This window comes from Vigna unguiculata, chromosome 2 (genome assembly GCF_037176805.1).
Source record: "Vigna unguiculata cultivar grain cowpea cultivar isolate G323 ecotype 2 chromosome 2, ASM3717680v1, whole genome shotgun sequence".
NCBI lineage: Eukaryota > Viridiplantae > Streptophyta > Magnoliopsida > Fabales > Fabaceae > Vigna > Vigna unguiculata.
In genome coordinates, this window is record NC_140793.1 from 26,553,898 (window position 1) to 26,570,505 (window position 16,608).

Consider the following 16,608-nt stretch of genomic DNA (forward strand, 5'->3'; position numbering starts at 1 on the left):
GAACGGTCAAACGGCCTAAGAATAAGTTGTTAGACCATCGGTCGAATGGGCTCAATCAACCAGCCGGGCGATCTTTAAACTATAAGACTCTCGGTTAAACGGTTAAACAAGTAAGTCATGAACAAATCATGTTCATGCCCACCGGCCCATCGGTTGCACCTGGTCGAGCGACACGAACCCTCGATGGCATACCGGTCGATTGAACAAGTACGTGTAATACCTAACTATAACACAATCAATGAACCAACCCTCGGTCGATCAATCTCTTTAGACTTCTGAAGTCCCTCGAATGTGTCAGTCGGTCGGCTAGACGTTCATGAAAGGTTTTATTTATCGAAAACAGCATAACTAACCCGGCCAAGCGGCCATCGATCGCATTATCAGACAGCCAATCAATCGAGTTAATTAACGTTAAACAAGTCTATAATCCTGATTAAAAGATCATTGGGTCGTGATTAAGGAACCCTAATCACAGGCCCACACAGAAAACTATAACAGGGCCCAAAGGTAGGTTGGTAAGGATCTTAATTTCGCATTTATTGCAACAGACATTTTGATACACCGATCGGTCCTTTCTAACTTAAGCATCAGAGTACTTTAGACAGGTACCCCGATCGTCAGGAGTGGATTTCGCTGAAGTTACAGGAGTGGAAGAAGGCAGTGCAGGTCGAAGAGGTTCTTAGCAGGCACTTGGCCCCTACTCCGAAACACTATTATCCCATATACTCTTCACTATTTACTAAAATGTATCTTAAAATCATAAAATTATGTAATCTTACTGTAACGAACATCGAGTCATAATTTTATATTTTTTCTTAATAAATGTTAACCCACAATAAAAATATATATATTAGTGCCGAATTGACAATTTTTTAACAATGTTTTAAATTTTTTAAAAATGTTAGAACTATATATTTTTCAAATACATTTTTTTATTACTCAAGAAAATTCATTAAAAATCACATAATAGGCCAAAATGTAGATGCAATATCACTGTATAATACTGGAGAGTCAAATTTGAAGTTTTCTCTCGTCATTGCGTAATAAAAAAATATATTAAATGGTAATCCTAATTTCTTAGATGAAATTCTACGACAAACGAATCTAGTATTACATTGCATATTCCCACGTAGTTTTGCAGTTTTTAATAAACTTCACAAAATATGAGATGTAACGGTAAGCGCTCGTGTTAATGAATGTAACAGAGTGTGTGCAAGAAAGAATGTGTAAAATCTTGTTCTGAAAAAATGGGTAATTTTTGGAGAGACTCTTCGCTTCTCTTTCTCTGTTCCTTAAAAGCAACCCAATTCAGTTTCTTCTGTTTCAACTCACAAACAAATAAATCCAAAACATGTTTCTCATTTGACCTTGTCATTCTCACGCTCCCTTCAGTTCCACGGTTACGTGTTAGCAACGTTTCTTTCTTTAGTTCGTTTTTCTACGTTTTCTTCAGTTCCTTCAGTTTCAATGTAATGCCAATGGAACAGTGCAGTTTCCCAGACATTATACTTTTTAACGAATCTTTCTTCTTTTACTTGGTTCTTTAGTTTTATACCAACGGAACAGTGTGGTTTTCGTAGCCTTATTGTTTTGTCTGGCTCAAAGTTTCACTCTTTTTACTACTAATTTGAAGAAACACGAACAGTTTTATTTACTTGTTCTCACTTTCTCTATCTGATGCTGTGATAGTGCCATGCAAAACTTCAAGAACTTGTTGGTGCAGAGTTCTCACTCGTTACTGGGCTCTCAAGACATGGTATTTTCATGTACCCTCCTGAAGTTGATCATCCATTACTCATTCTATATCATACCCATTCAAGCTTTTCTTAACATCCGATGATTTATTTGTTCTTCTGCCATTAACCTTGGATTTTTGAACACTTTTGGTTTGGTAGTTAGAATATTGATTAATCTTTTAGCACTCGTTCCTTTGTTATTGGTTGAAAAATTTTGTAGGATTCAGAAGGTAGTAGCTCTTCCAATCGCCATATTGATTGGAACACTGATGATGAGATTGAGGTGTTTGGAGTACCTTCCTCTGATTCGATCAATTATAGTGAACCAAGTGATGACAGCCATGAACAAAGTGTGACGGTAAATCCTGCATCCAATTGCCTCAATAAATTTTCCAAGTTTCAGGCTTTCATCGCTCTGAAGTTCTAAACATCATGTGCTATATAGAAGAACCAAAGGGCTTTTATGGTTTAATCTTATGTATGATGGTTTGTGTATAACCCTTTTTGTTTTTTTTTTTAATAGGGGACACCCTTTGTTTGAAAAGAATGTTCCATGGGGAGTAAGAATGATTTGACACTTAGTGAGAGAAAAAGGAAAAATCTTTGTATAATGGGTCATATAATATGATAGTAGTGATATAAAGAAACATTTGGAGTATAAAAGTTTCCCACTAATCATTACTCAATTATCAAGGAGGAAATAGAGAGGAAAAAAATGTTTTTTTTTTCTTTCTTTAAACTCATCTTTTCTGTCCTTTTTGCTTCTGTTCTCTTCAGAATCAAGCAAAAGAAATGCATTGTTGTTTATGTTTGAGAAAGTTTGAATCTTGCATTTCTTTTTCTAACGTTGAAGTGTTCTGTGTTTTGTTTAGGAGAGTTCTGCTAGTGGCTCGAGTGCTAAACATGCCAATATGATTCATCATTTTGTGGGCATGGGATTTTCCAGAGAGACAGTAATCAAAGCTATTAATGAAAATGGTTGTTTTTCTTGTTTAATGTATCAATGAATATTTCTACTTTACAACCACTAGTACGGTACTAATGTTCTTCGATGATAAGCTTTGGTTTCGTCCATGGCAGAAGGAGATAACGATGAAGATATTATGGAAACTCTGCTTTCACTTACTGCTGTGAGTATAATAGTACTCGCTGACCATCAAATTGTTTTATCACACTACACACAGTACTCGTCATAAGAAGCGTATTAGAAAGTACAATGATCAAAGAAAAGATGCTTTCAGGCGAATGATTAGTGTTAGTTATCTGAATTTTAGGAAGCATTTTACTCACATTGTGTATATAGATTCCATTTAACTGTTTCCTTTTTCGCAGGAAAAACCCTCAACAGGAGAGAACGATGAGATATTGTCCATACTTGTCGATATGGGATTCACTTTTGAGGAGGCTTGCACAGCTATAGACAAATGCGGTGTGTTTAGTGTATAACTGTTACTCTTATATATGTTATCAAAACTTTTTAAGTTTCTTTTTTTGTTTATCTTTCGTCTCTCCACTATCAGCAGCATTAAAAGGTCTAAGATGGTCAATTAAATAATGAAAAATGAGCCAACTTTTTGTTCTTAATACATTCAGCTTCGATTGTTCTGTTTGCATTGTTACGCATTTCCTTATTAATAGAGGTGATTGATGCATGTTGAATATCTTGACTTTTAACTACTATGCCATGAACAAATACTCTACAGGGTAAGAAAAGCTATGAAAAAAAACTGAGGAAATGGCTTCGATGATGAGCATATAAACTATATGTTGTAATAATAATTTGCATTGTAAGTTTTGTAGAATTTTGTCTGGTGTTGGTTCTTAAATTTTTTTATTTCTCACTAACATTTGGCAGGTCCTAAAGCTGAGATCGGTGATCTAGCAGATTTCATTAGTGCTTCTCAGTTAGAAGAGGAAATTGACTCGCTTCAAGATCTGCCTAGAAATAAACGTGTTGCAACTGCTGATACACAAACAGAGGTTTGGTTTATAATCCTATCACATTGGTTCTGCTTGTAATCAAAATATCAGTGAAGCAAGTAGTTTTATCAGATTATGTTATATCTTCTTCTCTTCTGATTCAGCAAAGTGATTACCTTCATACAAGTAAGAAAGTAAAACTCCATGACAAGAAAGGCAAATACAGAATCAGCTGGTCAAAAGAGAAGGTAACATCAGCAGTTGATATGGGAATGATACATCATCCACCAGGTCCAATGACAGGGTTTGGTGTACCCAATGAAGCCAGTAAAGTAATTTCAAGAGAGCTCCCAAGTGAAGTAACAGGTAAACCATACTTCTATTTTGAGAACGTGGCACTTGCTCCTAAAGGAGTTTGGAATAATATATCACGTTTTCTCTATGAGATTGAGCCAGAATTTGTTGATTCCAAGTACTTTTGTGCTGCAATGAGGAAAAGAGGATATATCCATAATCTTCCCATCCACAACCGCTTCTCTCTGCTTCCTATCCCACCACTGACTATACGAGAGGCTTTTCCTTCGACTCAAAAGTGGTGGCCTTCCTGGGACAAAAGAACAAAGCTCAATTGTCTTCTAACTGGCATAGGTCCTGGCACAGTTACAGATAGAATAAGGAAAACCCTTGAACAGTTTGATGATGAACCTCCACAAAATGTCCAAGAAAATGTACTTCAAGATATTAAAAAGTGGAACTTGGTGTGGGTTGGGAAAAACAAATTGGCCCCTCTTGAACCTGATGAATATGAAATGTTGCTGGGATTCCCAAAGGATCACACCAGAGGCGGTGGAGTCACCCGGACAGAGAGATACCGGGCACTTGGCAATGCGTTTCAGGTTGTCATGCTATTGAGTTTTGCACTGCATGTACTTTAAGTGTTTGTTGTATCATTAGAAGAGTTTACAGAGATGATATTATAACTAAATGAAAACAAAAATCAAACTTTTTTTCTGTTATAGGACAACTCGGTTAAATGATGATTTTAAAAGGTTGAGAACAGATTAGGCTGCATTTTATATTTTCTGGTAGGGTGTAATGGCTTGATTCGGACTTGATTATCTGCCATAAGAACTTGTTAAAATGTGCTAAAAGGAGCATATTTTGGCAAATTATGACAAGGGACTAATTGAAATAAGTTAAAAAGAAGTTACAAGAGTAATGGGTTATAAATAAGCTCAAACAAGCTTTCCATAAGCTCCTCAAAGACCCTCTTAGTTTCTTTGAAAAAGCTCTAACTGCAAGTGAATGGAATTGATTTCAGGTTGATACAGTTGCCTACCATCTTTCAGTGTTGAAGGATCGTTTTCCAAATGGCATTAATGTGCTGTCTCTCTTTTCTGGCATTGGAGGTGCTGAGGTTGCTCTGCATCGACTTGGAATAATGCTTAAAAATGTGGTATCTGTGGAAATAGCTGAAGTGAACAGAAACATTATTCACTGTTGGTGGGAGCAGACCAATCAAAAGGGAAACCTAATTGAGGTCGAAGATGTACAGAAAGTCTCTTCAAATCAGCTGAGGCAGTGGATAACCAAGTTTGGTGGATTTGACCTCATTATTGGTGGGAGCCCCTGCAACAACTTTTCTGGCAGTAACAGAGTTAGTAGACATGGGCTAGAGGGAGAACACTCCTCACTCTTTTACGAATACTACAGGATTCTTGAGGCAGTAATGGAAATGCAGAAAAGTGACCCTGAGTGAAACAACAAAATGCAATGGTGGATTTTGTTATTTCTCACTATTGTATGTAAATCAAAATTTTAAGGTGTGTAACTGAAAATGAAGTACACAGTATGAGGAAAATCCAATAGACTCCCAAAAAAAATGCAATTTTGTCGTTCTCTTTGCTCGTTATACTTAAGTTCTTGTCTCACCAGGTTTTACTTACAACAATGTCGTCACTGAGATTATTTTTAGGAAAGAAAAAGGAAAGGAAAGGCTTAAACCGAGAGTTTCGTATATGCTAACTGATGTGCACAGAATGATATTATTTTATTAAAAAATATAGTTTGAGCCATGGAAGATGTTCCTAACGTGTTCGTGGGACTAACATTGGGAACAAAGTCAAACAAAGAACAAGTTTCAGTAGGATAGATCCAAATTCATAATTTCAATATCATTTCGAGAAATAAATTGTAAACCTAATTCAATTCTAAAAGACTGACTTATAAAATAAAATTTATATATATATATATATATATATATATATAATAAAATTGTCTTATGATCATTGTAGAATTTCCATCCGTTTCAATCACACAAGAAGTCGACGGGGAGCAATATAAGTTGGTGGTAATATGGTCAACAGTCACACAAATAGGTTGAAGACAGTTGATCCAAATAATTGCGAAACAAAGCTAGCTAATCCTATTTTATGAATACGGAATAAAAATAGGTACTTAAGATACAAATTCCATTTCATAATTTTATAGGCATCATTAAATTCCCAAAAACTATCTGTTCTTAACCATAGTAATATAAGCACGCCATATAGTAATCATTAATCAAGTCATGTTCCCTGAGAAAGATGACAAATAATCCTTAGGCATAGTCGATTTTTATTATAGAGACAAATTACTTGGAGTTGAACATTAAGAACTTTAGGTAGATAAATCACACAAAGAAAACAGTGACTTATATATCCCGTTCTTGTTTTAATACTTACACATTGTAAGTTAAGACAGATACACCTCAACACTTGCAGTTTTTATCAATTGGCAAACGGGACAAACATTGATAAATCCATCACAATCCTTACACAAGCACAGGTGCCTACAAGGCATCAACAACATGGAAACTGCCTTTGCCTTGCAAGCTCTGCAAGTCAGATTCTCTGTATCCTGGTAGCTCTTGTGGGTAGAGTTTATAGGCGCACCCTGTATGTTTAGGAAGTTATTAGGATCTATATACGAGGCATCATCATCAACTTCACTATCTCCAAACCCTTCCTTCCCTTGTTCAGCACCTTGTGAAATTGCCTGCTGTAGGTTGTTCCTTAATGCATTCACAACTGACTCATTATACTTTGCTCTGTAATGCCAGCTCTGTGCTTCAATAGCCACCTGCTTTATTCTTTCTGCCAGCTCCCTGTTTTTCCGGTTCATGTTTTCTATCTCCACATCTTTTTCCTTTAGCTTTGCGCTGATACCTTTCTCAATGGAGGAGAGGAGAGCAGTCATGTGTTTTTGCTTCATGTCTCTCACCCCCTTTGACAACTGTTCCTTCTGTGGAAAAGTAATTGGAATAGCATTTCAGAAGACTGCGAACCAAGAATTACAAAACTGATAATTCCATCATTGAAGTATAGCGTCTAGTTCATATATCTTTGTGCAATAGAAAAAATAATCATTCAAAAACTTTTTTATCACACTATTTTCATCACCCTTACTCTAATATTTAAGCATTTCGGATGAAGTGTTCAAAAAGTAATGGTTCTTCAAAAGAGCAACTCCTAATCAACTAGACTATGACTGGACAAACATGCCTGCAAATGCTACTCAAAAAGATTTAGTGGTGCACTTGTAAAAAAAAAAAAAAAAAACACACTAGGAGAAAATTGATAAAGGAAAATGTAAAAACGTCTACTCATAAATGTCCTTATTTCCCCTCTTTTCCCTATTGAATTAAGCCACAGGCCGGCCTTTCATACCCTTCTGATCAACCGTAAATCATTTGTATCGACCACAAACATCACATAAAATGAAAAGCAAATAGGTATCTTCATGTATTACCTGAAGTTTGATATAATGATCCAACTCTTCTTGCTGCCTATCAAGCTCAGTTCTGATATTGTCACCAAGAGACAGTATGATAGACGGTGTGGCAGTCATGCTGCCGCTAGCAGAAGTAACAGATGAGTTATGCTCATCATCGTCATATGAAAGCCTCAATCCTGTTGACACAGGGTTGGGATTTTGAATACTTGCTAATCGATCAACATCCTTTTGATTGACATTGTAATTTAAGGAAATCTGAAGTCTTTGTCTTGACATATCTTCCATTTCCTTGCTGCGTTTATTAGGCTGAATCATGGGGCTGACATGCTCATTTCCGATATAATTAACTGGGTCAACACTACATCCAGCTTGTACTGCAAAAGATATTGCCTGACTATCATTCAGTGATAAGGTAAAAACTATGGACAAAATACTAAACATATGAAAGGACATACAAAATAATTTAAATGGTAGTTTAAGGAACTGCATTAAATGATAAATTGAAACAAATATATAATAATTTCTAAATTTACAAAAGGAAGGGAATTTCAGTGCTAGCAATGACAGTATACTAAATCAGCAGCTTGTTGGTCAAACACAGTACAGGATACAAGTAAAGAAAAGGTACCCCTAGTTCCCAGAAAAATAAGTTTCATGCCAACAACCATTACCATTCCTGTGCTTCAAAACCAAAACATTAGAGCAAGAATGCGGGATAAGTAGTTACTCAAATTGTCAGCATTGATTATGTCCGACAAAATTAGGTGTGACATGCAAGCAATCGAAACACACAAAACCTATATACAAGCAAAAACCAATACAAGTTCATAACCCATTCTATCACAGTAAAACAAAGGAAAGGATATGATATAAACATGCCCAATAATAACAGCAACAAGAGGATTGAATTGTTGAAGTACAAGAAGGAAAGTAGCAGCTGAGTAAAACTCCTAAACCAGAAAATATACCCATAAAAAACGTTAAGGTCATTAAAACGGAGCTACCCTGTTTAACAACCACATTCAAATGATTCAGTGAAAAAGTTTAGTTACATGAGAAAAGTAAAGAGAACTTACAGTTTCCAAACAACTGTAGCTGATTTGATGCATTAGTTTGATGCCGAAATTGAGTCTCATCCAAGAAAACAGGAAGCAAGCGATTTCCATTGTTGCCTCCAAACATTATCCCTGGATATGTGCTTGCCTACCTCGAGTATGTAGCCTTGAAAGAATATTAATGAAGCCACCGATGATTATCTAGAAGAAAAGGGTAAAGGAAAAAGTCAGCATCAACTTTGGATAAAAGTTAACATCAAATATAACAGCACCGAAAACCACATTAGTGCAATACTTTGTGCTATTTGGCTTGTAAGGGTAGGAGAGTTGATGGTCTAATGAAGCATAGTTATAAGTCGGTTTTTGATATGATGATACTTGGTGAATATCTTCTGTCTCCTACTTGTCAAGTAATTTAGAGAAAAAGAACAAAATCAATATACAGATGTATCTACATTTTCAAACCAAAACATGAAAATAGACAAATTTCATCTCAAGTTTTAGTTGCAGATATCTATAAACTAGTGTTTGGGTAGAAACAAAAGTTAATGGTTCAGCATTTAGTGCAAATGTGGCAAAATAAAATATTTGAAGATGATAAAATAAATATTGACTTTCAGCTATATCTAGGTGAAATCCTTTTGCAAATACAAAGGGAAAAATTAGGTAGAACACAAGGAATTCATAAAATTAATCATATAGTTCTCAAGATTAAAATCTAAAGCTTTTTCTGGTGTTTCTTCTGCTTAGAAGCAGAAACTTTGCCAAACACAGTTTCAAAGTAGCTCAATAAATTTAGCTTGTTTAATAATGTAAAGACCAAACCATCAACTAAAAGAAAAAGGAAAGGCTAAACACTCCCCTAGTGAAATATTTTAGGAGCAATATCAAGGTGATATATATCTTCACTTTCATACATTCAGTATACATACTTTCGCAAGAATGCAAACATTCCATGGAAGCAAATGTTGAGTTTCAAACAATAACAAGTTTTGGAGTTCAACAAAAATCGTATATTGAGTTTCAACAATAGCCTTGTCCCACACTAAGCGAGGCTGGATACATGGATCAAAAAATATCATGGGGGCTTAGTTAAAAACCAAACTATCAAGTATGTTATTCACCATGAAATTCCTTTTAATTTGTCCAATGTCCTTTTTGATCTCTCTTTACTGCTTCTCATGGGGCTAAAATTCATGTCATCTACTCTCCTCACCATGCCTCGAGTGGACTTCTTTGCATACCGAATTTCTATCTTCTTTTACTCAATAAGTTATGCTAATATCTCTTCGTATACAATCATTCCTTATCTTGTCCTTCCTTCAGTGGCCACACATCCATCTTCACTCCACCTATGGTCTCATAAGCTAGACCCAAGCTCGAATAAAGGAGAACAATTATGTTAAGCTCTCAACAGGAAGCTTAAAACTTGTTGAAACCCCAATCATGGATCACTCAAGGAAGACACATTCACTATCAATCATAAATAAAAAACAGTTCAACAGTAGGTGTGTGGCCTCCAACAACAATATCTCTGAACTGTGGCCTAATATTCACTTAAACAATCGCATAAAGCACCTAAGCAAGCCATTCTTATGCAGATTCATATTTGAGAAAGTTTTGTGATAAGAATAAATGCCCAGCAATTGTTATATAACCAACTTATAATAATAAGAAAAGAAGTTATAGAAGAACTACAATGGCCTAATGAATTCCCCAGAAAAAAAATTAATGAATGGATTTTGCCTAGAGTAGTTTGGAAACCGGCAAAGAAAATACATATCCCCAAGGCATATATGTCCTTCCCATTTTTTTCTGTACAATGGAAAAAAAAAATGCCCTTGGTTCCGTTTCAACAAAGGAACCATGGACTTGTCAAATAAATCTGATGGGTGTTCATTAGAATTTGATTGCATCAAATGAATTGGCAAGACAAAAGAGTAATCAAAACTGAATATCTAGTCAGCAGATAAGCGAAACAAACAAGATGAACATCATATTTATTGAGTGGTTTATAAATTTATAAACATGAAAGCACAAAACATTTCACTCAGATCAATAATAACTAAAAAAATCAATGGAAAACTGATTAAATGCCGACATACATAACAGAACACGACAACAAAAAATGATTATCTTCGGTTCAGAGCCTCTTTGTGTTGGTCACAAGAGGGAAAGTGGAAAGCTGTAATGCAATCCACCATCAACAGAGCAAATCAGGCACTATAATCTCGAAAGTCAAAAGCTTTGAGGCATCAAAAGATGGAAGATCAATTCAAACAAAAACCCAGTACATACCTTGAGATGGGAACGTTTTATAAGCAAAAAAACACAAAGATCAGGCTGATACAGACACAGAAATAACGATGGAACAAAAGGGTGACTGAGAGGAAAAAGAAGAAGAAGGTAAGAGATCTGAAATGAAAGATTAAGGAAAGTGGATGGATGAATGATGAGAGTTATGAATAGAATATAGGAAGGAGTGGGTGTTGCATAAGAAATGGAGACAACTATTATTAATTTGTGGGATTTTTTATGGTCTGAAGAAATATTAAAATATTTATATTCAATAGAGTATACATAACATTTTTATGATGTATTTACGAAAAAATATTAATAAATCTTAACTTTATTACTTCTTACGTTTTTTACTATTTATTTGGAATTAAAGAATTTATTATCAAAAGACATTAAAAGATTTTTTATGTTGGTACTTTAAACTGATTTACAATGTTTATATTCAATAAAGTGTGTTTAACATTTTTATGGCATATTCATGAACCTACAATTAAAAATATTTAATTTATCCTTATGTTTTTTACTATTTCATTTTGAAGATGAAAGAGATCTTTAATTTACTACTTATGTTTTTTACTATTTATCTAGTTAAAAGTAACACTCCATGGATTGATGTTTTATATTGAATTTTTTGTTTTGAAACAGTTTAACTTCCGTTTTTTTCTTTAATTTCTTCCTCAATTTTTTATTTATAAATGTTTGACCTTTTCCGTATTTTTCTTGAAAACGTAAAATTAGAAGTAAAGGACTTTGAAATTCATACGAAAAGGTTAACATTAACATTTTCTTCAAGTTTGTTTTTATCATCGATAAAAAATTAATTTGTTCGACGTTAATGTTTGGGGTACAGGGATCTATTACCTATTTAAAACACTTATCACCTATCTAAAATACTAAATTTGTCTTAACTCTCTTTTCGTTGCAGCTTCTTTCATTCGGTCTCCTTTCTTTCTCTCTCGTTCAGTTGTCCAAACGATTGAAGTACTTATCCAAAAGGTTCAAATGCTTAAGTCAATTCAAGTCAGTTTGGGTGAAAGCAATTAATATTGTAATAAATGCGAAGAAAAGAACTTTACCAACTTACCAACTTACCTTGGGCCTCTATTGATAGGTTTTGGTATGGACATGTGATTAGGGATTTCTTAATTACGGCCCAATTGTTTTTTAAACTTAATTATGGATTTGTTTTACCTTAATTTCAGACATGTTAGAGTTTACCTTTCGATCCGCCCGACTGATGCTTCTGCGTACCCACAGCCCGACCGACCACGTTGTTGTACTCGCATAGTTGGGTGAGGGTGACCGGTCGCGGTCAGCGCTATTGGTGTTTGCGTAACGGGCGGCCTTCGGCCGCTTGTTCCCGGGGTCATTCGGTTGTGAGCTCCCTGCAATCACTCCAGAGAGATTGCAACATCAACAAGTCATTAGATAGTCCACTTGTAGCGGGCGGCCTTTAACCGTTTATCCTTGGGTCACCTGACTGAGGGTTGTTGATAGGCCATACGGTACAATTAACATAACAAAAAGTAGTTGCTTCTAAGAATTGTCTTAAGAACTTTTGAATCACCTAATCCGTTAACCCTTGAATGCTTGTTAGAGCATTATAGAAACAATACAAAGCACTTTATTTATTGTTCATGTATGCATTTGATTTGGTTATACCAGTTCATCTCTGAAATCTAACAGAGAAATGCAATACCATACACATCATACAAAAGACTATTACAATATATAGAAAAGATGTAAAGAATAATTCTGATGTATTGTTTCAAAGAATATGGTACCATATATATACATACAAGAGTGCTATAATTCTTCATCTATTAAAGGAATGAATGCACAGATTTGCACAGATTTGCTCACAAATATAATAATGCTTAAATTATAGCTAATACAATATTTGACATATCTTAACACCCCCACTCAAGTTGGTGCATGAATATCACACATTCCCAACTTGAATAGAGACTCATTAAACACTTTGCTTGACACTCCTTTAGTGAGAACATCAGCCAACTGCAATTTTGATCTTACAAAAGGAAAGGAAATTATTCCAGCTTCAAGTTTCTCTTTGATGAAATGTCTATCAATCTCCACATGCTTTGTTGTTCTATCATGTTGCACCGGATTATGAGCAATTGCTATAGCCGACGTATTATCACAGTACAAACTCATAGTTTCATTTTATTTAAAGTCCAAATCTGATAGCACATTTTTAATCCACAAAAGTTCAAATACACCTAGTGCCATGCCTCTGAATTCTGCTTCAGCACTAGATCTTGCTACTACAGGCTGCTTTTTACTCCTCCAAGTTACAAGATTCCCTCCTACAAAAGTAAAGTATCCAAAGGTAGATCTTCTATCATCTTTTGAACCTGTCTAATTTGCATCAGTATACCCTTCTACTTTTAAGTATCCATTATTTGAGAACAAAATTCTTTTTTCAGGAGTGGACTTTAAATATCTCAAAATCCTCTCAACAACATCCATGTGAAGCTTTCGTGGGTCATGCATAAATTGGCTAACAACATTCATTGCATAGGTAATATCTGGACGTGTATGAGACAAATAAATTAATTTTCCTACCAGCCTTTGGTATCTCCCTTTGTCTATGTTTGCTGAATTTGAGCATTGAAAGAGTTTATGATTCTGTTAAATTGGTGTATCAACCGGTTTACTCTCAAGCAATCCAGTTTTTTATAGTAAATCAATAGTATATTTTCTTTGGCATAGAAAAATCCCATGTTTTGATCTAGCTACTTCAATACCCAACAAATATTTAAGGTTTCCAAGTTGTTTCCTCTCAAAATCAGATGCAAGGTATCGTTGTAAAGTGAAAATCTCATCTTGGTTATTTCCTGTAACAATCATGTCATCTACATATATAATCAAAGCTGTAATTCTTCCTTTACCTCTCTTCAAAAATAAGGTGTAATCAGAGTTACTAGCTCTATAGCCAAAAGCCTTCATAGACTTGGTAAACCTTCCAAACAATGCTCTTGTGGATTGTTTTAATCCATATAGAGCCTTCTTTAATTTGTAAACCTTCATTCCAATTGAATCTGTCATACTTGGTGGAGAATTCATATAAATTTCTTCTGAAATTGTTGCATGTAGGAAAGGATTTTTCACAACAAATTGTAGAAGAGGCCAATCTTGATTTGTTGCTAGTGACAGAAGTATTCTCACAGTATTGAGCTTGGCTACTGGTGCGAACATTTCTTGGTAATCTACACCATAAGATTGAGTGTAACCTTTAGCCACAAGTTGTGCTTTATACCTCTCAATTTCTTTAGAAAGAGGAAGAGGAGATTCCCCTTCCCCTTCTCATTGGCCGACGAAGGAGGCGAGGAGTCGTCGGAGTCGGTGAGGAGTGAGGCGGATACCATTTTTGCGTCAGTCACGAACAATGTTTTTGCGTCAGCCACAAAAAATTTAGAGACGAGGAGGCAGAGTAGAATGATACCGATAACAAACGTCGTCGAAGCCGTGGGGAAAGGAATACCGAGAGATAAGAGACGTTCAAGCATAGTTCGAAGAGTGTCGGTCGCCGAAATGGAGAAAGGAACGGCACAAACGGCGATGGAGGAAGGAACAACACGACCGATAGTGGAGAAAGAAACGACACAATCGGAGGTGAAGAAAGGAACGGTACTGGTAGTGGAGGAGAAAGAAACGGCACGACCAGCGGTGACCGGCCTCAAGGTAGGAACACGATCGGCGGTGGTGGAGAAAGGAACTGCACAACCGACGGTGGAGAAAGGACCGACGGTGGAAAAAGGAACGACATGACCAGTGGAAGAGTGGATTCCCCTTCTCTTTCTCATTGTTCTTCGACGACGAAGGAGGAAAGTCTATTAAGAAACCTGATTGTCATTAACAGAGGAGAAATTATCAAGCGGAAGTGATGAACGTTGGTGCACATGAATGCACATGGATGCACATGGATGCACAATCCTAAGCACATTAGTATTATCAGATATAGAATCAGAAGGTACCTCTGAAAATGGAGAAATTGAAACGTGACACTCCATTTAACGCTGTTACAACACCACTAACGGAAAAGACTTGATTGCATCAAACTTTTCAAAATAGGGACCAAATTGAGATAAAAAAAATAAAGGGACCAAATTGATATTTTGCTACGAAAATGGAGACCAAACACATAATTTAACCTAAAAGTTATAATACATCACTGATCAAAATGACACAAAGAACAAATAATAAATATAATAATAAAATTTTAACTTAGATTTTGTATCTTTTGAACTCCAATATATGTTGGATAGTGAAAAAAAAAATTCATGGCAATTACATTAAATTTTCATATTATAGTAAATAAAAGTTATTTACATAATTAATGTGAAAAAATTACAATATGATTGATAATGAGTTAGAAAATAAAAAATAATTAGATAGAATATATCGAAATATTATTTTACATGATAAAAATAAACAATAAAAAAATGTTAAAAGTTTACAAATGTGTCTCTAAGAAATAATTTGAGAGACTATTGAAAAAAATCGCACAAAGGAAATCAAATATATAATCAAGGGTATAATAAGATAAAAAATACCTTAGAGATCTAAGAAAACTTTTCAAATATCAACATACATACTCAATGGTTGAAAAATAACGAAAATTATTTTAAGGAAACAAAAGTGTTCTTAAACTTAAAAAAAAAATCAATAATAATAATAATAATAAGTAAAGATTTTTTTTTATATTACATTAATTGAGAGTATTAAACATATTCTCATGCGAAAGGAAAATATATAATAAATAAAAATATAAAAAAATTATAGAAATATTTAAATGTGAGGCATAACAATTTTTTAATTGACATACATCATTTTAACATAATTACATAAATGTTACGATAAGATAAAAAATATATTGAAGATGCGAATGAATTTCATACGATATAAGGTTCATTACAGAAATGATACGACATAAGGTTCATTACAGAAATGATACGACATACGCACAAGTATTGTTATACTATACATCATATATCATACAAAAAAATACTCACTCACGGTTAGTAACGGTAAAACTGACTTTAACTGTCCACTTCCACCTCTTCAGAAAGAGGAGGAGTGGATTTTCTTTCGGCTTTTCATTGTCCTTCGCCGAGGAAGGAGGAGAGTCAGAGTCGTCGCCGATGAGGTATGGAGATTTCGCGTGAGCCGCGAAAGATTTAGAGAATAGGAGACACATTATTATTATTCCGAGAATAGACGCCACCGGAGCGTTGGTGATTGGAAGTCCAACAGATGGTATAGGTTCCATCAACGTTCGAAGAACACCTGCCTTCGACGCGGAGATATTCGTTGAAGCGGAGTAAGGAGCATTTGAGGAAACAACCGCACCGCCGAATAATGGAACGCGACCACCAGAAAACGAAAGTGTACGACGACTACCACCGCATAATAGTACAGGACGACGGTCCGCGGCGGAGTAACTACCAGAAGGAACTCGAAGAGACAGAACTGGCCTGAAAGGAGAAACTAAAAGTAAGGATGCCATTTTTTAACTCCATAATTCATTTTTACCCATATATATACATAAATATATATAAATAAGGTTAAAATACATTTTTGTCCCCATTTTCGTCAAGTTTTTTCAAATAAGTCCTAATTTTGATTTTGTGTTCAAATAGGTCCCAATTTTCGTCAATTTTGTTCAATTGGGTCCTTTTTTGCTAACACCGTTTAAATCATTAACGACCATAAATAGTGACTGCCACGTGTCACTTCGTGGTTTTTTTTGAATTTTTTTTGAATATATTTTTTAAATGTACACGTGTCAACCTAGGAGCGTG

General features: G+C 35.0%; 3 protein-coding genes across 6 annotated transcripts; 2 read left to right on the forward strand and 1 right to left on the reverse strand.

The window, feature by feature from the left end:
- Positions 1–1,493: 1,493 nt before the first annotated feature.
- On the forward strand, positions 1,494–2,813 carry LOC146888478 (uncharacterized). The gene is made up of 3 exons (XM_085669715.1): positions 1,494–1,756; positions 1,957–2,094; positions 2,609–2,813. The coding sequence occupies exons 1-3, from the start codon at positions 1,694–1,696 to the stop codon at positions 2,741–2,743; spliced, it is 336 nt and encodes a 111-aa protein (XP_085525841.1). The 5' UTR covers positions 1,494–1,693; the 3' UTR covers positions 2,744–2,813.
- Positions 2,814–2,819: 6 nt separating this feature from the next.
- Positions 2,820–5,524, forward strand: LOC114174674 (DNA (cytosine-5)-methyltransferase DRM2-like). The gene is made up of 5 exons (XM_028059501.2): positions 2,820–2,866; positions 3,069–3,165; positions 3,592–3,716; positions 3,821–4,552; positions 4,978–5,524. Exons 1-5 carry the CDS (start codon positions 2,840–2,842, stop codon positions 5,413–5,415), a joined length of 1,419 nt encoding a protein of 472 aa, XP_027915302.2. The 5' UTR covers positions 2,820–2,839; the 3' UTR covers positions 5,416–5,524.
- A 795-nt stretch (positions 5,525–6,319) lies between these two features.
- LOC114174015 (E3 ubiquitin-protein ligase BOI-like) lies at positions 6,320–10,997 on the reverse strand. 4 transcript variants are annotated; one of them, XM_028058741.2, is made up of 6 exons: positions 10,784–10,986; positions 9,610–9,852; positions 8,781–8,884; positions 8,507–8,686; positions 7,446–7,804; positions 6,320–6,938 (listed from the first exon to the last, which is right to left on the reverse strand). In XM_028058741.2, the coding sequence occupies exons 4-6, from the start codon at positions 8,610–8,612 to the stop codon at positions 6,390–6,392; spliced, it is 1,014 nt and encodes a 337-aa protein (XP_027914542.1). In that variant the 5' UTR covers positions 8,613–8,686; positions 8,781–8,884; positions 9,610–9,852; positions 10,784–10,986; the 3' UTR covers positions 6,320–6,389. The 4 variants fall into 4 exon arrangements, with proteins under 4 accessions (XP_027914542.1, XP_027914545.1, XP_027914544.1 ...); XM_028058744.2 differs by lacking the exon at positions 9,610–9,852 and having other exon boundaries at positions 10,784–10,989; XM_028058743.2 differs by lacking the exon at positions 8,781–8,884.
- Positions 10,998–16,608: the final 5,611 nt, after the last annotated feature.